Consider the following 24,465-nt stretch of genomic DNA (forward strand, 5'->3'; position numbering starts at 1 on the left):
GCTATTTACAAATACAATTTGGTAGGTATAGTAGATTTACTGGTCAAATGAAAAAAATTTCTTACTTAGATTGGAATTTTCATCCTTCCACGCCCCCCCAAAATTAGCAACTTGTTTTCGTCCCTGCCTCTTCTGCATCTACTTTGAGTCTATTGTACATAGTAAGCTCTCGAGGCAATTGAAGTACGTTTATTAATCTATAAATGTCTTCCTTTAAAACCCTGAATTCAGCTTTGCATTCGTCATTTGATAAGTTTTCCAGGTCGAATTGATCATACTGCCAGTAGGGGATTTCCAAATTTCTAGGCCTATTTACATCATAAAGCAATGCGAATTCTACATCATCGATATATCCGAAATTATGCGCGAATAGTAAGGCATTTACTACGTCCTGATTTTTTGGCATCGTTGTTTTTTGACAAAACAGAATAGAAAGTATCGATCGGGCTGAAATTCCTAAAGAAATAAATTTTCCCGGCCAAAGTTGAAACTTCATGCCCCTGTGGCTGGCTAGCACACGCGGCGCGATTTTGCTTAATCGAGTTTGTCTCACAACGGGAACGGAAACGCTAGCTGTCTGACCTCGTGACCCGTAACGTTATCGTTATTGTTATCGTTCTGGCTGCGTAATAAGCCCAATCTCCAGTGAGAAAAAAAACTGCGAAATGCGAAAAAGTTCGCGCGAAATACGTCTTAGGCATGCGCAGTGATCTTTTGCTGGGATTTCTCGCGAAGAATTTCTCTGCGAAAAAAAGTTAAAATGAGTTTAACTTTTTCGCTTTTCGCTTGCGAAATCCTTCAACAGCCAATCATATTCCGTATTCTTTTGTCACGCTTCCAAACTTTACATTCCAATGTCGTGAGGTCAACAAAAGCATTCAAAGGAATTTGTCGCGTGAAGTATTTCGCAGCGAAATTTCGCAAGACTTTTTCTCACTGGAGATTGGGCTATAAGAATGCAATCATATGGTTCTTGGAGAACTTGTCAATCGTCAATCGCACTTCATGTAGCCCAGGGCCGGCGAAACGTATTTGAAAGTGGAGGGGCCAAAATACCAAAATCTTGAAAGGGCCTAGAAAAGGCCGCCATCATGGCGGCAAGAAAAATTTCAGAATCATGGTGTCTTAAGCCGCTCTTACACAGTCAGATTTTTTCGAATTCGATTTTGTCGAATCTAGTTTTGCTTCAGATCTGTCGAATCGAATGCCCCTTTTACACGATCAGATTTTGTCGAATGTCAAATGCCCCAATTCTGTTTATGAAATGGAGTAGGTTGCTTCAGCTGCCAGAGTTATAGCACTGGTATTAAAAAAACGAAGAAATAAGAGGCTAAAACGAACAAAATGGACAAAAGAATGACTGAATCAATGTCCTGTATTTGGAACATGCGATACACATTTGAACGAGTTGCGCTTCACCGAAGGAAAGGATTACATATTCGACAAAATCTGACCGTGTAAGAGCGGTTTTAGGGATAGCCAGAAACTGTATCTAAAATTAATTTTGACTGAAGGTGTCGCATAGTCGCGTCTATTGTGATGTTGACTTGAAATAGAAAAGTTTTGCAAAGTTTTAGAATAACCACTATCATATAGCGCGTTATGAAACCTTTTTTGGGATTTTAAAAGAACCCGAAATAAGATGGGGGAGAAAATTAAATGAAACACGGGTTAATCAAAAACATTAACGTTGGAATATCAACAGAAGAAAACATCTGATCTTAACTTTTCCGGAAATTAAGCGCTTTAACAAAATTTTGCAAAATCCTTCAAACTGGGTTTGTCAAAATTAGAATTTATAATTGCGTCGATATTTTCTCTTTCTTAGTAGGAATGGATTATCCAAACGATCAAACTCTGACATTTTCTTGATGATACTTTTTAAGAACAAATCTGCCCATACTTTATTTCTCATATCCTCAAAAAAAGATCTTTCCAGCTGTTACTTTTTCTTCAACGGCTGATTTCTCCCCTGGCCCTGCTCCCCCCCGGCCCCCTGGTTTCGCCGGCCCTTTAGCCACTACATGTAATTGGTCTACACGCAGGCTACACATTTTAAGGATGCAGCAGGAAGCACCACCTTGTTGGACACAATATTCGGAAAACTGTCGTTTCAGGGACAGTTCTTTCCTTGAAAAAGCACCTCTTTTTGGTGAATAAGAGACTGGAAATTGAATGTGAGACTGCAAGAAAATGGAAATTTTTGACGTTTTGCTCAGTGCATTCCTAAATTTTTTAACTTCTTTTGCCATATCACGGACAGCAAGGTACAAGTGACGACCACAGAAATGTGCGAAGATGGTTCTAGGCACTTCAGCTTCTATTTGTGATGTCACATCAGACTTTTCCCCCACGGGCATTAAAACTGAATTGAATTTCCTAGACTTTGACAAAATAACAATAAATAATCTTTGGCACAAAAAGTATTTGGTGGCAAATGCTCCCCAGCCCCCCTTTTCGACGGAACTGTTGCGGTAACAACTTGATCTGCTGTTATGTTCATTGGCGGTGCGGAAGCCCCTCCTGCGTTTATTCCTGCGTTCCTTGGCATCTATTCTTGTGATTTTCGCAATTTGCATAATTTGAAAAAAGTTACAATTGTCAAATTGTCAAACGTCAGCTTGCAAGAAAATGACTGCATGAATTGTTCTGATATGTATTTTAAATGGCTTTGAAAAAGCAACCATCTTCACTGCACCACGAAAATATTGTTTGCAAATGAAATACCACGAACATTTTTTTCGCTAATCTTGCATTTTAGGCTAATCTAAAGGGCGTGGTCGCGAAAATCTTTTGCTCGCTGCGCTCGCAGGAGGCCCCTTCTGTCCCTTTTCCCCACCGCCTCCAAAACCTCGCGACAACAGGGTTGTAGTGTGGGCGCTCAGGAGGCGCTGCCTCCCAATTCTCGGAATTGTTTGCATGAAAATGTATACAAAGTTTGATATATATAGAAAATTCTTGAAAGATTTCTTACTGAAGTATGTTCAGTTGCAGCATTGTACAGACAGTTGGTTTGTCATTTGTTGCATATAGAAATTGGGTTAATTGCCTGAATCAACAAAATTTGACTCAGTCTTGCCTACTTCTAAAATTTGATGCACTACACTCTTTTATATAAGAACAAGATAATTTTTTCCGACGCTCGATGTTCTTATTTTTTGAATAATTTCAAGCTCGGGTATTCTTAATGTTGTTCTTATTTCAAAATTGGCTTTTGTATATCTACAAACTATGAATGTTTCTAAGTCCACTTAATAACAGTTCTGCATCGGGTTTTTAGCTAGACGGTTCATTAGCCGATAAAACCTGCTCGGTTTTGTTAACACGAGAGAAAATGTGTCAATTCAAAATCCAACCAATGGGTCATTGTTAAAGAAAATCGTTCTTTATCGATGCTGCAAATATTTTATATGCATTTTCTGGCCATTCTTAGAATGTCAATCTTAAAATTGTTCACGCCGCCAACCAAGGAGCTTCCCTTGTTGATTCCGAAAATTGCTATCGTTTCTTGCAACATTTTGTGCAAAAGCCCCCTTTGTTATTTTGATAGCACTACACCACTGCTCGGCAACAATGCCTATGAAACCATAAGCACGCATATAAGTAGGTTTTCAAAAGTCGGTTTTTAGTCAAATAATGCTATCACCTAGAGCCCCCACGGGGGGAGGAATGGGAGGACTAGTCCCCCCCCTACTTTTAAAGAAAGTTGGTCTTTGAGATTCTTGCAAACCTGACGAGAAACCTTCGAGGAGGGGGGATATGTACGTTATCTAGATCATCACATTTAAATGACATTTCTTGGGAGACAAGAGGTGTTTCCTCCTGAAGAAAATGTTATAAACAGGGGATAAGGGCATGGTCTAAATGGGCGTGGTCCCTGGCACACCCCCCCCCCCCCCTCATTTTTATCTGGCTGGAGCCGCCATTGTCCCCAACTTCGATTTCCTGGCGCCGCCCCTGAATGTCGCATTATGTTCCATATGGTAGCAACAACAACGACATATATTGTTGTGATGTTAGATTTGAAATTCAGGAAATTTCCTGACATTGTGGACCGTCACATGATATTAGACCCTTTGCCAAATTACGTCACACGACTTCTGAAAGAGAGGCCAAAAATCGAAAACGAGAAAGTGGTTGTTCCAATTTCTTCCGGCAGTCTATAGTTGAGTAAATCTCGTTGCACGCAAACCAAATAAATCGTTTTATATTGAAGTTCTCACTGGTCTAAGGTTATCAAATACGTTTTCATGGCGGAAAGTGCTGGGAAGAAGAAAAAGAAATCTCTCGGGCGTCAATGTGCGGCGTACGGATGTTACAATACATTCTACAAAACCGACGGAACCCCAAGTGGCCTACATTTTTTTCGATTTCCGCAGAAAAATCCAGAGAAATCTCGCTGGTGTAATTTAATTAAAAGAGTCGACGGACTTGATGGTTTTAAAGTAACCACATCTACATTTCTCTGTGAGAAGCATTTTTCCGACGCAGATATTAAAAGGAATCCAAACAAGCGACGTTTGGTATCTGGTGCAAAGCCATCTTTAAATCTGTATTCTAGCAGTGTTGCAACAGCTCAAACCAAGCCTAGGAAGCCTCCTCTTTGCCGTTCATTGGGATTGGGCCTTGGGACTTCTTTTGCTTTGAATGAGTCTTCTGAAGATGATGATAATGATCATGAGTTTGCTATGGCTGGTCATGATTGCGAAGAAGAATTAATTGTTTCTGGTGTTTGCTCCATGTCAACCCAAACAGAATTTTCATTTGTCAACTCTCCTGTTTATCTTCCTCAAGAAGCAGAAACTGATGAAACTGGTGGCCAGATGTGCAATGAAATAATGAAAGTTTTTTTGGATTCAAAAAATTTAAAATCAAGAGCAGATAATTTAATGGCTGAAATTCAATCCCTAAATAATAAGGTAACAAAGTTGGAGTCTAAGTTGGCAGACATGAAAAAATCTCTTTTCTCTATTGAGAAGTTGAAAGAAGATAATTCAGCTGTGAAATTTTATACTGGTTATCCTAACTTTTCTTCTTTGCTGGCATGTTTTGAATATTTTGAGCCCAAGTTAAACCAGATGCATTACTGGCATGGAAACTCTTCTGGAAATTCTCAGAAATCTGATCGTGGCAAATCCAAACGTGGCCGCAAACGTTCTCTTACACATCTTGAAGAGTTCATCCTTGTTTTAATGAGACTAAAAGTTGGTTTGTTTGTTACTGATTTGGCTGATCGATTCGGAGTTTCAACTGCTTGTGTTTCTCGGATCTTTACTACTTGGATATGTTTCCTTTATCATGAATTGCCCATCTTATTTCCCTTTCCATCTCAAGAACTTGTTCGCCAACAAATGCCTGCACAGTTCAAAGATTTCCCTAACACAAGGATAATCATTGACTGCACAGAAATTTTTATAGAAGTTCCATCTTCTATGAAATCACAATCACAGACATGGTCTGAATATAAGCATCATAACACTTGGAAAGTTCTTGTTGGCATTTCACCTGCTGGATGCATCACATTTGTTTCCAAACTGTGGTCTGGTAAAGTATCTGATAAAGAAATCACAAAGAAATCAGGTGTCTTGGCTTTATTGGAGAATGGAGATAACATAATGGCAGATCGTGGCTTTGACATCAAAGACATTCTACCTCCTGGTGTTAGCCTCAATATCCCACCATTTAAGGGGACAAGAGCACAGCTCACTGCACAGGAAGTTGAAGATACAGCATGCATTGCATCTGTGCGAATTCATGTTGAAAGGGCCATTGGTCGAGTCAAGAATTACCATATACTTGATGGTGTTTTACCTTTGTCTTTATCTCCCGTGGCTGATCAGATATTCACTGTTTGTTGTTTATTGACAAACTTTTTACCTTTTTTAGTTAATCCAAAAGATAAATGAATATGAAATAAAAGGAATTGTAACCTAAAGAAAACACTATTATCATGTCAATATAAAACATTTTTTATATAAATTAATTATTAAAAGCCAATAACCACCTTCTACAGGTATACATAATATGATGACATATGCATATATAAAGACATGGGTTTATATACATAAAATAAATTGATAATCAAAGAGGTTTTTGTGTTGTACATGAAAAATGAACAAGAAAAATGAAGTCACAATGTAACATGTCTTTATATATGCATATATTATATTTTGGTAAATTTGATAAATGCATTTTGCTTTTTTCAACTCAAGCTCACAAGGAAAGAAACTTCTGATTGAGATGGTTGGGATTTGAATTGACAAGAGCAGAATGCATTTTTCTAGTCAAAACAAAACTCTTACAGTTATACTTATTTTTATATATAAACTTCACTTTTTTGTAATTATATAATATGATTTGTACCATTTGTGTTACTAATATCTTTATTACTTTAATGGTATTATTCTTTCTTGTATTTTCATTTAAAAAGGAATTATTCATTACTAATGAAAATTTGTCCAACCACCATGCAAATACAGTTTCAATCCTTGCTTTATGCGCTTTGTAAATAATTCCGGGAGAACTGCTCTACAATAAAAGAACTCTAAGCGTGGTAACATGTAGCTTGTCACAAAATTTACATCAAACCAAATGGTCTCAACAAATAAAGGCTCGCTGTTGCCAAACCAAACAACAAAATCTATTGTTTTCAACCCTGAACAGAACATTTGGCCTTGAATTTGGAAATAATAAGGATGTTGCCGCTTCAGCTTTATGTTGCCACCAACATTCTGCAAAAAGAACTTTTTCCCCAAAACAGCTTCTTTCAAGGTACAATTAAATTTTGAAAAAGGGCATTTTATCTCCAGCCCCCACTTCTCATTCTTGTGTGTGACAATGCCATCTAGAGATGCACCAAGGTACGGACAGCTAGATGATAGAATTAAGCCAACATCAGAGACATGAGCATTGATACCTTTTTCTTTGAGGAATATGGTATAGAGTTCTCTAGCATGCCTTTCATATTTGTTACCATGCCTGGTTGCAGATGTAGAAAATGGTTTATAAAACATGGCTTTCAACTTTGAAGATGGCTCTATAGTGTTAACTGCAGCAAGATAAAAATTGGAAGATGTAATTCGGTACATGCGTTCCCTTTTCCACTGCTCATTTGATGATTGTCCACGTGTTCTCTTTTCAATGTTATCAATTTCTTCAGAGTTAAGGGATAGGTTCTTGCAGTGGATTTCCATCATTTGTTTAAAGGAAGGACTTGATATGTCATAGCATTCATTAAAGGCTATAGATTCATTCGAGGAAAGTATTTGCAAATTTGAAGATAAGGTTGCTATGTCCATTGCAGGAGAAGAAGGAGGTTGATAAAAGCCAAAGAAAGCACTGTTAGGGACACATTTTGCCAATTTCAATTTTAAAACTTCCAATTTCTGTTCATCAAGAACTTTATCAGCAGGTGCCCTTGGATCAAATGATTTGTAAGAGGGGTTGTTTAACCTTGCACCATCTTTCCCAAACTTTATTTTCTTAATAACAACATCCTCTATGGGAGCTGCAGCAAAAGAAGCAAGGGAAGAGGAATTCGGAACATTCCAAGCAGAAAGCCGTGATGTGCAAGATACAGGAGACGGAAACTCTTGTAAGCCACGTCTATTGAAATCTTCCAAGGCAAAAAGAATACCACCAACATGGTTGCAGTTGCCAAAACCACCAAGACCAATGCCAGCAGGACAAGAACATGCAGCAGCACAAACATCACCAGACACACTTGACAGCTTTACCATTACTTTATAAAGGTTTTTCTTCATTGATGCTTTGACACGTACATCAAAATATGTAAACATGGCATCTTTTGCAACATCCACCTTTCTAATAAATCCTTCATAGAAGAATTGAAAGGCTTTCAACTTCTTGTATGAAGTGCTTTTTAAAAGAACATGTTTGAACTTTGACGTCCTGATGACCAAGTACTCATAAAGTTGCAGGAAAGTGAATACCGGCGTACCGCGAAGATCGGATGACCACGGCAGATGTTTAGTCTGCTGGTGCAAAGACTCGTAGGTGAAATCGTTTTCATTGCAATACAAAAAAGACTCATCTGGTAGCTCATCAGTTTGTTCTTCAGACTTTTTTGCACGGCAGAAGATAGCGTAGGCTCTCAGAACAAGATCAGCTTTGATGCCCCCTGTCTTCTCTTTGTACCGCTGCAATATTCTTTTTAATTCGGCCACAGTGAGCGTAGCCAAATCTTCAAAGCATTCAACATCCTTTCCTTTAGGCAGCAAATCCTTGAACGCATCCATAAATACTTCTTAAACTATAATCAAACACTCAGAAACGGAATGAAAAGATCTTTCGTAACTGATGGTGATAGGCCGAAGCGTTTGGAACAACCACTTTCTCGTTTTCGTTTTCTTGCCTCTCTTTCAGAAGTCATGTGACGAAATTTGGCAAAGGGTCTATTCAGTCAGCGCTGCTGAAGTGGTAGTGTATGTTTAACTGAAAAGACCGAAAATGGAGCTGACAAAGTGTATCTGCATCATATTTCTCTATGCACTTGCTGCAAATGCTAGTGTTTTGAGACCAAAAAGCTCGCAAGTTGACCAAGCTATTCTCCCATATGAAGAGAAGTATTTCGTACAATATATTGACCACTTCAACTACTTGGGACCCTCTCCTGGCTCAAATCGTACCTACTCTCAAAGATTTCTTATCCAAGGTATCACCATCTTAAGTTTTTTGAATACTATATTTGGTTTTGAAAGAACATTTTTATCGCCAGAGTTCCTAAGAATATGCATAAGCTTTTTTGTAAGGTTTTGAAAGTTAAGTTCACATTCAAATTCAAGCTTAAGAAACACCTTATTGTTTTCTTCGTATCACAAAGTTTCATACCAACAGTGTTAGTTATGATGGTTACTCTACAGTGCCAATGCTGCTGCATCTGTCATATTGAAGCTCTTTGCTTGGACTTTTCTTTGGCTACTTTGCACCTTTGTGCCTCATGAACAGATCTGGCCTGGTTTTTTGCTTTAATGGCTTTGATATTAGTTTCAGATGATTCTGAATTCCTGGTTCTAAATTGAGTGTTTTGTTCTTTTCAGGGAAGTATTGGGTTAACAAAAAAGGACCTGTTTTCTTTTATACTGGAAATGAGGGGCCTATAGATGGTTTTTGGAAAGCATCTGGCTTTGTTCATGAACTTGCTGCAAAATACCAAGCCCTTATCATTTTTGCAGAGCATGTATGCTTTTTATTTCCTTCAAAACATTATTCTGTTGATATTGTCAAAGAGTTTTTATTTGTTTCTATTGTCAAGTCAACTGAAGTAAGACATTTAGGGTTAAACTGGATATTATCACGTCAAAGGTGTTTTTAAAATGTATTTAATTTAAAAGCAGTATTAATCAAGATAATTTTTTCTTTGAAAAGCCATTTGAGATGATTTGAATTTTTTGTCCTGCCTATCAGACTATACACCAATTCGACTTACAGCCTCATTTTGAAAAATTCTTCAAAGTTTTTTGTACACAATTTTTGACCTCAGATTCAGATTGAGAGCAATGATTTTAGTCTAATTGTAAGTTTTCATTATGATATTGCTCAGTTATTGATTTTATGACGACATAAAGATAAAAACTTTATAAAGGATTTGACCGTGATTGGCAACTAGGGGGGTAAAGTTTCCCCCCCTAAACGATTTTTGCGGTCAAATCCCTTACAAGTTTTCAAACTTCATTTCTCCATAAAATCTAAAATACAAGCTCAAACAATATGAAAAATGGTATCCCGCCTAAAATTATGACGATAAAACCAAATCTGAGCTTAAAAAAGTCAAATAACTAAGTTTGGAGAAATTTCCAAAACAAGGTCGTAAGTCGATTGGTGTATTCTATGTCTCATATTGTATATACTATTTTAACAACCTTAGTTTAATTTAACTTGTACCCAAGCAAATATATGGCAAAGAAAAAATGTTCTGAAATTGAGAAACCAAGTTCAGGGTGGTTTGCTTGTAAATTTTGACATATTTGTTCTAAAGTAATGTCTATTTTTGCAGTGTTAACAAAGACAGATGCTTTAAAAGAACTTTTATTTGTTGTAGCGATATTATGGGTCATCATTACCTTTTGGACAAGATTCATTCAAAAAAGAAAACATTGGTTTTCTAAACATGGAACAAGCCTTGGCAGACTATGCAGTTTTGCTAAAATCCCTTTCTTCTCTCTACAAGTTTGATGGCTCCAAAATTGTATCCTTTGGTGGCAGGTTTGTTTTTTAAAGTGCAATGATAGCAAGTTTTTTATCAAATTCCATTAAACAAAATGATCATGCAAGCCATTTTCCTGACTAATATCAAGCTAAAATTCTAAGAAATCAATCAAGTACCTTAGTCTTTGAGAGCCTTGATTATGACCTTTCTTTTGAAGTTTTACTTTCACTTATGGATTATACTTAAACCAAGATCAGAACTCTATTCATTTTTGACAATTGTTGGATTAACTCAAAAATAACATTCTTTTCCAGCTATGGGGGAATGTTAAGCGGATATATGAGGTATAAATACCCTCATATTGTTGACATTGCAGTTGCAAGCAGTGCTCCTTTTTATACGATTGCTGGCAACAGACCAAGATCAGAATTTTTCCAAGCTGTAACAAATGTATGCTTTTTGGCTTTTATTTGCTGTTTTTGTCCTTATGACTTTGGTTGCCTGTATTTGTCAATTATTGTTTAAAAACTCAAATTATTTGGATGTTTTTCCTCTGAAGTTGTAATTCTTAACCACTGTCTACAATACTTGTATTATCATAATTATTGTAATCACTTGTCTCATGTATCACCAATTGCATCATGTAATTTTTTGCTTTTTACACCAAAAAGGTATGTAGGAATGCAGATGAAAATTGCCCTGGTAATGTCCAAGCAGCATTCTCTATACTACTGGACTTGTTTAAGAAAGAGAAGACAGGTATTGGATGCCTTTTAAATTGCATTGTTAAGTCTGTGTCAGTTAATCAGCTTTCAACACTAAGATGGGAGCAAAAGGAAATTGTGTTGATATCCTCATCAGTATAAAAATCATGGAAAAAATTTGCTATTTGTGGCAATATTGCTATTTGTGGCAATATTGGTTTGATATTTTTGTCACTTCATCGTAAATGTATACAAGGACAATTAAATGAAAAGCACACATATTTGTACACAACTGCATTAATTGTTTGCTATCAATGTTTCTAAAAAGTGGAGCAACAACAATTTATCAGGGATGCAAACTCGATTCAATCTAGTATACTCAAGCTAGGGCTTTTATTTGCATGGGAAGGGGCTGCTTATGCAAGGGGGCACTTAAGATAATTAACTTCATCAAGTTATGGTAAGAAGCTACCGACCTTGTGTTCAAGAACTGGAGTTGTAAGTCCCAAAGCTAGGAGGGCAGCCTATTGGTTACAGTGCAGAAATTCAATGGTACATAATGACTTATAAGATATTGATTTTGTTCATAGGTAACCTTAAAGAATAGTGATAATGTCTTTGTTCCTTTTTTATTCTTGAGCTGCTTTATGCATCTAAAGGCCAATCATATGTGATTTGTGCTGTTTTTTAGAAAGAAACTCTAGGAAAGTTGCTGGTTCATCAAATACCAATGCTGGTTCATCAAATATCTTTTTTTCAAATATTGAACTTTTTAAGATATATTGCTGCAAACGATTGCAAAAATGACACCAACTTATGATGTGATATTATTCAGTCTTTAGCCACGCATTTAACATGGCAGCAAAAAAGGAATTGTTCGCGACTTTTTGATGCTCTTTTCTCATATAAAGATTGGTATATCTTGACCAGTGAATTCCTGGAGGCTTGGCCAAACGAAATGAAATTTGACTGTGGAGCACTCTGCTGTTCAGCATCATTTCAACTTTTTCAATCACCATTCATTAATAACTTAGCAGCAGCAAATTTAATTGCAGGACCAAAGTAAATTCAATATTAGAACGTGCAAGCGTGATAAAAAATTTCTGTCGTTTAGCCAGGTCATACCCATCAAACATATCGCAACTTTACCACATCGTTGCTCAAAAGAACGAACACTTTTCTCCAACGCAGGATAATTTTAAACATCGCCTTATAGTGTACAGTACTGGTCCAGCTACCTCTGGTTCTTTATTCTTTAGGTTGAAAGCTTTTAAGGGTTGTGTTAGTGGTAATTCTTCAATGGGTGTTTGTTGTTTTCTAGCTGTCCTGAAGCAACTTCCCATTGGTTTAAGCGTTTTGCCCTTTTATAAGTTCAGTCTCAATACTTTTACACTTTCTTCCAAAGTTTGGGACTTAAACTAGCGTAGATTAACTTCAAAAAAATTCCTTCGTGACAAAATTTCGGACAAATATTTTGACGAAATTTTCTTCGACGAAATTCAATATCAGACAAAATTTTTTGCATTTATGATTTTTGAGAATTCGCATAGAAAAACTTTTACATGAGGTTAGGAATCAAATTATTGCATCCTTTTTATCTCTTTAATGTCAACAACGTCCTTTTCCTCATTTACATCGTCTTCATAATTATCTTCATCGTTGGGAATCATGATCATCATCATCATTGTCGGTTCTTGAACTAACTTCGTCATCACTATTGTTCAACAAAAACAGTTTTAACTTAGTGGCGTAGCGAGAGGGAGGCAAGAGGGGCGGGTGCCCACCATGGCAAAAAATATATGCAAAAAGGGCGTTTTTTGGCGTTCAAAAAGGTGTGGACTCCAATTTTCCCTTGATCAACTCGCTTTTTGCCCCCCCCCCAAATCTCACCACCCTGGCTACCTGTTCTAACTGTCTTTTGTCGCCGGTTTCAAAAGTTTCCACATCTGTCTTTTTATACTCAACTGTACTATTTCTTTCATTTGTTTGTTGTTATTGATTTCTGAACTTATCTAACGCTAGAGATTTACCAAATGTTTTCTTCTCTTTTCAAGGGATCCAAGAGATCAAAGATACATTTAAACTTTGCAGTGCTGAAAATACTCCTCAGTTTGTAAGTTTTAAATACAAGAGGTTTAGTTTCCTTTTTTCTCAAGATGGATGAAATGTGGTTTGGAACAAATGTCCTTTGATTCCTTCTTTGAAGAAAATTTGCAAAATTGATGGCCAGCTGAACAAAAATTTGACAAGAATATCTCAGCTTTTTTCCCCCGTCACTCACATACCAATTTATTATACAAGATTTCTGCTCATAGCAAAATGTATCTTTTTTCGCACACCGATCGGTTTGCTGATACCATGCAATGTCTTTAACTGTTCGAGGCAATTTTAAATGGTTTATCTTGCAGGTGAAGCTTGTGATTGGATGGCTTAGGAATGCTTTTACGTTGATGGCAATGGGTGATTACCCCTACCCAGCCACATTCCTTGCACCTCTTCCAGCATTTCCAATCAACGTTGCTTGCAACTATATGGCACAGAATGCAGACAAGTTAAAAGCACTTGCAGAAGTAGCATGTGAGATTTTTTTAAGTTTACTCTTGTTCCTTAGACAGCACCACTTCCTAAACAGCTGAGAAAGACAGTGAAAGCAAAACCTGTCACACATGCTCGTTCTTGGTGACGAAAGGATGGCAGTCGCAGCTACAAAAATGATTTGCCTATGATTTTAGGATAATGTTATGGATACATTTTCCTTTAAGTTTTGTTCACTGTATGCCAATTCGGACCCCACTTGGCAGCTTTGCGTGTTATTTTAGTGCATAAAAGTATTGAATGTTGGTCAATGCATTTTAGACCTTTCTTCTTTGTAAACATTACTATCTGGTATTGACTTTCACTACGTAGCAATATATGGATTTTGATGATAAAGAGGTTTGCCGCCTCCTTTTGCAAAGTTATTTTGTAAATTGTTTACTTGGTTGTAGCGAAGCGCTCGATTATTGTTTTTGCAGTTCTTCTCTATGGAAAAGAAAAGGAGTGTCACAATGTGTACGACGAGTTTGTGGATTGTGCAGACCCCACTGGCTGTGGCCTTGGAAATGACGCTATTGCTTGGGACTATCAAGTATGGATTTTCAAGTGGCATCTTGCTGAACTTTTAAGTTTTATATTTTTGGAAGGTCTTTGCTGCACTGCTAGCTTCCTTTTAGAGACCCTTCTATTTAGTTTTGCATGGTGCGAAATTGCGACAAAATTGTTGATTTTTTATCAGTTTGTTTTTACGACTTCCAGGCTTGCACTGAGATGATTCTTCCCGGTGGAAGCACAAACGTCACAGACATGTTTCCAGCCATGCCGTTTACATTAGAAGATAGAGAAGCATACTGTTCCCGAAAATATTTGCTTGGTAAATCAAGACTGAGTTGGGTCTCAACAAACTTTTGGGGAACAGGTTAGTTGTCATCAAAATTCCAGTTTTGTAAGCCTCATTTTCCTTGTTACTTGTTCCCTTCTGTTGCATTTTAGTTCGATGTAGTTATCGAAAAAAAATCTAGCCAGATTTGCGTAGTATTTCTTGATGGCTTGCTTTGTTCAATTACTGAAACATCAAGGTATTAAACAAATTTAGTGCATTTGTCTTTTCAATTTCAGCTGATGACATTAAACACGCATCAAAGATTATCTTCCCTAATGGAGATTTGGATCCATGGATGCCCGGTGGTGTAAGTTATACTTTGAATCAATTTTTTGCAAGTAGTGGTTTTTCCAAATGCTTAACGTTCCAAATGGGATATTCTGCAGCTAAAAGCAATGTGATTCCCGAGATTAATGTGATTGCATCAAAGCCGAGTTAGAAAAGGAATTGGTTTGATTTAAACAAATTCGTTTTTCAAGCTGAAAAATAATCCTTTTTGTATCTGGATGTAGGCAGGCTTGTTCCTGAATCTTTCATCCTATGTTTTTAAATGTTTTTATATATATATTTCTTCAATAAATGTTTTTTGCAGGTTCTGGAAGACCTGTCTCCAGATTTACGAGCCGTGCTTGTCAAAGGAGGAGCACATCATTTGGATTTAAGGTGGCTACCTTGCGGACTCATTTTTCGTTTCAATTTCATTATTTAGAAATTTCCATTCATTCGCCTATCATTTTGCTAATGAGTTTGACAGATCTTGTAAAGATTTCTAGGACTGATGCCATTTCCCCCAAGATACGATTGTCCAACGATTATGCTATGTAATTCGGGATGCGACTGAAAATGGGATTAAAATGTATTTTTAAATAGTGAACAACTACAGATCAAATTTTAAAATTTACAGTAACTTTTATGATGGTCATTATTGTTACCTTTGATTTTTATTCTATGAAGAACAGTATGTCCTGACGGACCTTATGCTGGCAGGAATGTGCTCTGTTGAGCTCTTTTTAGAATTCAAGATCCTACAAGGACTTTCCTAGCTGTAGCACTCGTTTAGCTTGTGGAATGTTGAAACACTGATTTGAGGAACACGTTTTGCTTAAAATCTGATGACTGTTCCCATGCTAGAAAACGTTTGACAATTCATTTAGAGTAATCAGTTACGACAATAAGGAAAAATTCGAATTCAAACATTTCAGAACCATCTTCAGCTCTATCATGAAATCGATAAAATGATCAAAGTAGGTAAATAGAAGCATAAGGGGTTTAGTTTTAGTAATTAATAGCTCTATCATGAAGAAGAGTAGATTAACGAGAAAAAGAACTATGGAGTACTCAGCAATGTATCAAAACTAACAAACGGGTGTCCAGTGCAAAGAATAAAACGACGGTACGAGACCTAAGAATCTCTAATACAAACAGTGCTGTAGAAAAGAAGGGAGACGATTGTAAAACCTTATTAGATAATCAAACGAAGAAACTGGAACATTAAGAAGAGCAATAAGCAATCCTCAGTGTTACCATGTTCGCTTTCAATAACTAGGAGAATGTATGTGTCGTTTTCATAAATTCTTTGACAGAAAAACCATTTATATAAGTATGTTTTATATAAAAGCTTCTTGTTTTTTGGAAGTGCGTTGCAGAAAAGTTACCGGTAATAATAAACACGCTACATGGGAATAGATCCATGGTCAAACTTTTTCAGAGATAGAGAGAAATGAAGGCTATTTCTCAATTTTTATAGATACTTGCATTTTTCTTTTCATGTAGGCGATATTATTATGATATTTTTATTCTAGGTTTCCCAGATTGAATGTTTTTTACATTCATTTATGCCAATGATCATATTGCTTTTAACTAGTAACTTGGAAAGTCAGAATTTATGACAACCTATATTTTTTATGTTAAAAAAATTGTTTTATTTTCATTGCAGAGGCAGTAATCCAGCCGACCCGGAAACTGTTAAACTAGCAAGAAAGCAAATTGAATCCTACATAAATCAATGGCTTTAAAAGCTGCTTCTAGATCAATACTTAGAGTTTTCCAATTTTTCCTACTGTTGCATTGAAATTAAACTGGTGTCAGCCACTGACATGTCAATCAACATAATTAACATCATAATTATTTAGCTGCTATCTTCAATTTTGCTTCTATGAATCAAAGCTATTTATATAAAATTTATTAAATCATTGTGAAAGCGACAAGGAGAAACGTTTCTCTTTCCCCTTGTTTTTGTCCCCCTATTTTTACTTATGTCTTTGAGCAGGAAACTGAGTTTCATATGGGGGATGGGGGGGGGGGGGGGTTGGTAGTGCTTCATTAGCGTTCTCAAATTTGGCAATCTGCAAATTACAACATTTAGCTTTTTTTCAAGCCAGTAAATTTAAGGTCCATCTCACCAATTGAAAAAATGTAATAGTTTAATATTTTACTGTTGGATGGGCTGGAAATGCCTCTAAGTGCAATTTTTAAAGGCTCAAGTCCATGCTTGAGCTGTCGTTGATAAGATTGATTATCGTTCATACTTGCCGTTTTTGTGCCGATCTTTGCAAAAAGAATAAGTGTTATTATAAACAGAGCTATCGAAATCCAACTTTCAAATCCACCTTTCCAATCCACCTTCCAAATACAACTTCCAAATCCACCTCCCAAATCCACCTTCCAAATCCACCTTCCAAATCCACCTTCCAAATCCAACTTCCAAATCCACCTTCCAAATCCACCTCCCAAATCCAACTTCCAAATCCACCTTCCAAATCCAACTTCCAAATCCACCTCCCAAATCCACCTTCCAAAACCACCTTCAAAATCCACCTTCCAAGTCCACCTTCCAAATCCCCCTTCCAAATCCACCTTCCAAATCCAACTTCCAAATCCATCTCCCAAAACCACCTTCCAAATCCAACTTCCAAGTCCACCTTCCAAATCCACCTTCCAAATCCACCTTCCAAATCCAACTTCCAAATCCACCTTCCAAAACCACCTTCCAAATCCACCTTCCAAATCCACCTTCCAAATCCACCTTCCAAAACCACCTCCCAAATCCACCTTCCAAATCCACCTTCCAAATCCACCTTCCAAAACCACCTCCCAAATCCAACTTCCAAGTCCACCTTTCAAATCCACCTTCCAAATCCAACTTCCAAATCCAACTTCCAAATCCACCTTCCAAATCCACCTTCCAAATCCACCTTCCAAATCCAACTTCCAAATCCACCTTCCAAATCCACCTTCCAAAACCACCTTCCAAATCCAACTTCTAAATCCAACTTCCAAGTCCACCTTCCAAATACACCTTCCAAACCCACCTTCCAAATCCAACTTCTAAATCCAACTTCCAAGTCCACCTTCCAAATACACCTTCCAAACCCACCTTCCAAATCCACCTTCCAAATCCACCTTCGAAATCCAACTTCCAAAACCACCTCCCAAATCCACCTTCCAAAACCACCTCCCAAAACCACCTCCCAAATCCACCTCCCAAATCCACCTTCCAAAATCCACCTCCCAAATCCACCTTCCAAAACCACCTTCCAAATCCACCTCCCAAATCCACCTCCCAAATCCACCTTCCAAAACCACCTCCCAAATCCACCTCCCAAATCCACCTTCCAAATCCACCTTTTTGGCCTGTTTTTGAAAGAGCCAAAAAACGAATTAGCCCAGGGCAGCTTTCTGTGTTTTCTGCTATTTCAAGGCTGTTTCCAAGATTTCAATTTTAAGAGATGTTCGAGTAATTTCTTGAAAATTAATTATCTTGCCTGTGGCCTTGCTGGATGCTTTGAATCTAAAAAATGATGCTCCAGTTTGCAAGTCATTGGGTAGGTTACTGAAAATCTTTGCTCCCTCAAACTAGAAGGCTTTACGTCCAGTTTCTGTCCTTTTGGGATGACTGAACTTTTGTTATTTTTGCGAGTATTTATTTTGTTATTATTCCTTGTGACGTAATGTTCAAAAGCTTTTGGCGCTATGCCGTTTAAGCATTTAAAAACTTCTAATGCACATGGTCTGTTTCGAACATTATTTATCCGGGGAGGCTTGACATGACGTTTTCTATTTCCATTGATGACACGCTTTGCTCTATCATGAACGGTTTCAAATCTTTGTTTCTTCGATCGCGATGTCTTTTCAAATGGTCGTTGAAATTAAGGGTTATATCCAGTGTCACCCCTACATATCCATAGCTTTTAGACTCGGTGATGCTTTGTCCTTTCATTTTGATCTCTAGTGGCGCTGATCTTGATGTTCTCTGACCCGTTCCGAACAGTGGCGGTTTTTCGTAAATTTTCAGGAGGGGCAAAAGTGTGAAATTTGCCGACTGTTACATGGTAAATGGTGTGACTAAAATTGGTTTTGAACCATTCCTAAGATCTGATGTGATGACTTTCATGGTCCAGCAAAAGCTAAACCTGCCTCTGACTGCCCTTCTCCTAAGCTAAACCGTCCTCAAATTTGATGTAAACTCAAAATCAACTTTCTTTGAGTTTCGAAGCCGTTCTAATACACGATATTAAATTTCAAATTTTCAAAACTGGTTTGTAACCTATTTCAAAACAATTTGCAAAACCATGAAGTTGGTTATCACACGATATAACAAGCTGGGTTCAAAGGAAGGCTTATTATAATAAACGAAACGAAACGAAATATTGCGAAATATGAAAAAAATATGGTTAAAGATAACAACAAAGTACGCCAAAATTCTCAAACCATACCATAATATAATAAGCCCAACGGAATCAGTAAAAGCCTCTTCAGAAATTTTACAAATACTTGATGAGATATCCCTTATTTAAGTCTTATTTGAATTCACTTGATGAGATATCCCTATATTCGAATTATTTCAATTCCAGCCTCTTTTCTGACATGTTTGCAAGAGAGTCTATCAAGCTGTAAACATTTTTGTTTTTATTTCTTTGCCTCAACTTCATTTTCAATTGAGAGAAGCTATAGCCCCTTGAGTTGCTGCAGACTGTTCTTGTTTGTCTTTAGTTTTGAGAAAGACCCCTCAGCATTGGCTGCTTTAGTAAATATATTTGATAGGCTCTATATAGATTAGGGCCTCACACAGTCCGGTTTCATGCATGTACATTGCTTCACAACTGACTCTCCCCTTTTCCGTTTCCTTGTTGTTTTTGGAAGCTTTTGAACAGAAGGCATTCAAAGGCATTTTGCGTTAAAATCTCTGACAATATACTTGACCTATCAGGAGTGCTGTTGGAAACAAGGCCCAAATGATTCAAGTATCAATGTTAGAATTTTTTTGAAAATAGCAAATACCAGATATTGCCGAATGGTGACTTTGCCGATTTTTGGACTCAAGGGGGGGGGGGGGGTAATTGCCCTCCTCACTCCCTAATAACCGTCACTGGTTCCGAATAGGACAAATTCTGTTTTTGTTGTTTTCTAATTAACAGCTAACTTTTTATTGGCGAGCCATTGAGCAACTTGGTCAATGTCGGTATTTAATTGACTCTCGATGTTATTATAATTTTTGTGTGCACAGTAAATATCTGCATCATCAGCGTATAGGATAATATCACAATGGTTTAGTTGAAGGTAAATATCATTAATTAGCAAGGTGAACAATAACGGTCCTAAAATGGATCCTTGAGAAACTTCACAGGACAAAGATTGAATTGCAGACTTGAAAACAGGCAGTTTTCAAACCATTTCAGTTCTTTACGATTGATTCCATATAGGGGTAGCTTTGTTAATACCCTTGAGTTATCCACTGTATCATCCGTTAATAATCCTCTATCCGTGCCTTGTCTTATACAGTCAGAGAAGAGGATCACTGCATGTTGTGTTGATGATTTTTTTCTAAAACCAAACTGCCTTTGCGAAAAAAGTTCACTTTCTTCTAAATAGCTGTAAAGTTGGTTATAAACAGGACATGCGAACACTTAAGACAAACAAAGATCGGCCTGTAATTGTCCATAAGTGATCGGTCGGCTGATTTATAGGCTGGGGTTACTCTCTAGTCTCTCTAATCGGGAGGCAGAAAATCCAGTTGGCGGTTGAAAGTTATGCTGCTTTTAATAGTTTTTGTGATGAGAAGTTTTCATTTGAGATACAAGTATTTGATTTTCATTTTTAAACTTTGAAAACCAAGAACATAAATTTGACATTACTAGTCTTTCTGAAACATGAATGACTCTCAACGGTAGGTTATATACTGAGAGTTCATCCCTGACTGATAGCATCACTAAAACATAAATTTATTGTTACCTGTCTTTCTGAAACATGGATGACTAATAATAGTAGATCATATACTGAGGTATTTGTTTATTCCTGTTTCGATATAAAAAAATAGAGAAATTTGGAAAGGCATGAAAGGGGGTGGTGAACGCTTTGTATCTAACGAACCTTGTTCTAAAGATGACCTAAATATTTCCTCGTCAAAAATAAAAGCAAGTTTGAAGCAAACGAAATACAGCCAGCTCTGTCAAGGGGTGTTGTGGCTAGGCGGAACACCGGGATGATCAAGTGACTCAAGTGAGGTTTTGGGGACCTGATAGAAGGGCTTTTACTTTTGGAAAAACTGTTAATCCTGGAACCAACCACCTGGAGGCTTATCAGTTTAGGCATTTCTTCGTTAGGGGCTTTAACGGGGGGGGGGGGGAGGGGGCACTTATAAAATCATCTCCAAGCTATTTCATTTGCTATATCACTTTCTAAGATATCAAAAAGTGCAAATCTAAGCATAAAAGGTATGTTTATTATCTTCGGCAGTCCTTTCGTCACTGCTTGCTTATTTCATTTCATTTTTATTTGCTGCTGAATGTTTTTCAATCATTAAATGAAATTGCATACCCTCGTACTGTGTCTCAATCAAGATGCCATTCAGGATTACCAAAAGGCAAAATTTGAAGGCTAGAACAATGGACTCTTTGCATCAACGTGTATGTTTCAGAATTACCAGCATGGAAGTATTTTCTCTTTGAACATTTGCAGGGGCGTATGAATTCTAGAGGGGGCCAGAAAGAAAAATTTTCCGACAAGACTTTTGTAAATTATGTTAGTCAAATGGAAGTATTTCATGTTAGTGTAAGGGGGGAGAGAAGCATATAAACTTCGCTTTAGCTGGAAAGATATTTAAAATGCACTTTTACCTTTGTGGCTGTTTCTTTTATACTTGCTGTGAAAGTTCCTGACATCTTGCAACCTTGTAGATTAGTAGATGAGGACAAGGGTAGAATAAAGTTACTACCTGAGGTGGCACCGGGTGCCGCCGATGGAAATTTTTTTTCTATAATCTTAATGCTTCAAGTTCGCCGGAACTTGCATTTTTAGAGCAAATTTTAATAATAAAACTATATTCTTAAATTGAATATTCATTGACAGAAAGCGATGGTAATGATCGACTTCTTCCTTGTTTTACCTTATGCAACATAACTGCATGAATTTTCAGATCTGGGACAAAATTTTCAAACTTTGTGGTAGGCACAAAATTGGCACTGTCCCGGTCTTCAATATCAAATAAAGATAAAATTTATGACAAATGTTGCAAATTTATATAACCAAATTTAACCCTCGAAAATATGTCAAGCAGAAGGGGCCACGTCCCCCCTGCCTCCCTGGCCACGAACATTTGCATGAAAATGTTATCGATTACCACATTTGTTCTCACTGTACTGTAAATTTTAGGTGTGTTTGCTCCGGTTTTCTTCTTTCAAGTGAAATGCATTTTGCTTCAGATAATCACAAAGTAGCTTCATAAAAATGTTGCTTCCTAAAAAAGGGAAAGGGTTGTAAAAATGGAAGTGAAAAAAACGTCGAAATGGAGAAGGACGTAGCTAAAAGATCTAAAACAAACTATTCAAGTCTTAGATAAAGCCTGAAGTGTGTTGCTGCATAACATGATTTGATCTGGGGAGGCATCTCTAAGTGCATATAAACTCTATTTTGGGTTCGTGTTTTTATTCAAAGTACACTACATCAATGGATTTGTTACTCATGTTCTGCAGTCTTAATGGCGATTGGGACGTCACGCCCCCCCCCCCCCCCCCAATGTCTGCAGACCTCAAGAAAGTTGGTCATGCAGCGGGAACCTTAGCATTGAATAGGAAGTTTGACCAAATGTCAACCTATAATCCATTCATTTTATTGGTCATAGTCAACTTTTATATGAAAACAAGCCTCAAATTGGTCAAAAGTTAAAAAAATAAAGAACAAGCTGAGGCTGGGCTCCGCTCGCAGGGGCATCGTCTTTCCATTTTGCGCCACAACCTCTGAAACCTCTCGGCGGCCTTTCAGCCATATTTGCTCTTCAATTATATAGATTAGAGGAAATTCTATGTGCTGAAATTATTGTTATGAGGAGCTCAAAAGAAGCCGCAGTTCATTTTTGCAGATTTCCCTAAAATTGGCTTTTCGCAAAAAGATGCTCATGGACTCACCCAAAAACGCGAACTCCAGGAATATTAGTTCCCCCAAACTTAATTTCCTTATACTTTCATGCCATCATTTGCTCTTACTTATTATCATTAAGTGTGTATGTGATCATCTATTTCATTGGTAATGAATTTTCTATGGAGAAATAATCGGTCAAAAAAGTCAAGTTGGTCACTTTTTTCTGAACGCCCCACCAAACAAAATTGTCTAGGCACATCACTAGAACAGATTATGGTGAGAGAGAAGGCGAACACCGCAGCAAAAATTACTGCAGATGCCTCTTTACAAATGATAAAAACTGTTAGCGTTTTACTTTTTTGTAGGTGCATTGTTTCCAGCTATATACTATTATTATTATTGGCGATCTGTGGTTTGTGATTGGAGATGTCAGACAAAAGAAAGTGCCCTCTTATGATGATTTTTTCCCGGCCCAATTCTAGGAGTCACAACGCCCATGGCACAATTTAGAATCACATTGGTATAATTCACGATTTTACTCAATTCGAAAAAAATTTTTCAGGTCCCTTGAAAATCTCCTAACAAACACTTCAAAAGCTTCTATAATCAGAACCTCTACGATCGAAGGTTTAGTTATTCGATCAATTTTGTTGGCCGTCAGAGCAAATTTCTGCAAATTTCAAGGAATCTGGTGATATCAGTGCTTCATTTCATTAAATTTCTATTATCTTCATCCGGTCAATTTTCACTTCAAGTAGAAGTATTAATCTGAGAAACATGGTTCGATAGTTCCTTGTTCCATGATGCTTTGAGATTTTCCATGTATCCATAAGCCTACAAGTGACATTTATGTTACATTATTATAAACAATAAATTTCTTATAATATTATTAAGACAAATTTGTTATAATTCAGCATATTATTATTACATTATTATAGGGATTTACTTTTTTTAAAATTACTGTTTTTAAAAAAGTATCAAGTCAAATCAATGCAAGAGGATAAACTACAATGCCTGAGCCGTATTAAAAGCTCAAAATTCAAAATCAATTTAATTTTAATTAAAACACAGTCGGCGGCTAATACCACTGACAAAAATGATAGAGAATTTCAACTTTTTAATTAACATAGCACAAAATCTGGCTAAATAGAACAAAATTCATCAAGAAAGGACAAGAAACAATAATAAAATTATACTTTTCGAAACCTTTGAGAAATATGTGGCTGTTGTTTTAAGAATATTAGCTTAAAAGAAGAAACATCGAAATCGTTTCACTTAATTTATATAGCTTCAATTAAAATTCTAGTTGAACCTAGTTAAACGTTAATTTCTCAGCATAGGGCTCAAATCTTGATTGGCTGAGAGCTTGCGCTAAATCACGTGACCTCTCTCGCCGCTGAGCCAATCACAGCCCCGGAAAGTGTAAACAAACTTAGGCCAAAGCCGAAAATTGGGCATTTTTACCAACGTCCATTAAAAAAATAACGTGTAAAATCTGCTACAATAAATTTCAAATTTTTTTAACTACATCCCTACACAGATAAATTTCCCACAAATCTACCGTGGAACATGACCTCGATTTTGCGTTGTTAAGAAAATACAGCGTTGTAAACCTAGCCATAGGATACCTTCACGTCCAAGGGGTTTAAAATTAACACAATTTCAAGTCAATTATTGCTGTTACCCCATAAAACCAAAATTTTGCATATTTCAGTTGCTTTAAATCTGAATATCACATTAGACTCAGCTTAGTTTAAAAAAACTCTGACGAACAACGCATGCAGTCTTTACTAGAGCTTTGATCAACGCAAAAATGAGAG

At 36.9% G+C, this 24,465-nt stretch overlaps 3 protein-coding genes across 3 annotated transcripts; 2 read left to right on the forward strand and 1 right to left on the reverse strand.

The window, feature by feature from the left end:
* The first annotated feature begins 4,250 nt into the window (after window positions 1-4,250).
* LOC135693653 (uncharacterized) lies at window positions 4,251-5,906 on the forward strand. Its single transcript, XM_065212182.2, has one exon. It carries the CDS (start codon window positions 4,251-4,253, stop codon window positions 5,904-5,906), a length of 1,656 nt encoding a protein of 551 aa, XP_065068254.2.
* A 537-nt stretch (window positions 5,907-6,443) lies between these two features.
* On the reverse strand, window positions 6,444-8,258 carry LOC135693703 (uncharacterized). Its single transcript, XM_065212244.2, has one exon. It carries the CDS (start codon window positions 8,256-8,258, stop codon window positions 6,444-6,446), a length of 1,815 nt encoding a protein of 604 aa, XP_065068316.2.
* Window positions 8,259-8,388: 130 nt separating this feature from the next.
* LOC135684371 (dipeptidyl peptidase 2) lies at window positions 8,389-16,428 on the forward strand. Its single transcript, XM_065199907.2, has 12 exons — window positions 8,389-8,674; window positions 9,060-9,199; window positions 10,061-10,224; window positions 10,483-10,618; window positions 10,840-10,927; window positions 12,927-12,985; window positions 13,281-13,449; window positions 13,887-13,999; window positions 14,167-14,326; window positions 14,527-14,597; window positions 14,883-14,953; window positions 16,227-16,428. Exons 1-12 carry the CDS (start codon window positions 8,470-8,472, stop codon window positions 16,303-16,305), a joined length of 1,455 nt encoding a protein of 484 aa, XP_065055979.2. The 5' UTR covers window positions 8,389-8,469; the 3' UTR covers window positions 16,306-16,428.
* The last annotated feature ends 8,037 nt before the right edge of the window (window positions 16,429-24,465 follow it).

Source organism: Rhopilema esculentum, chromosome 21 (assembly GCF_057945365.1).
Source record: "Rhopilema esculentum isolate cy_ngs chromosome 21, ASM5794536v1, whole genome shotgun sequence".
Classification (NCBI taxonomy): Eukaryota; Metazoa; Cnidaria; class Scyphozoa; order Rhizostomeae; family Rhizostomatidae; genus Rhopilema; species Rhopilema esculentum.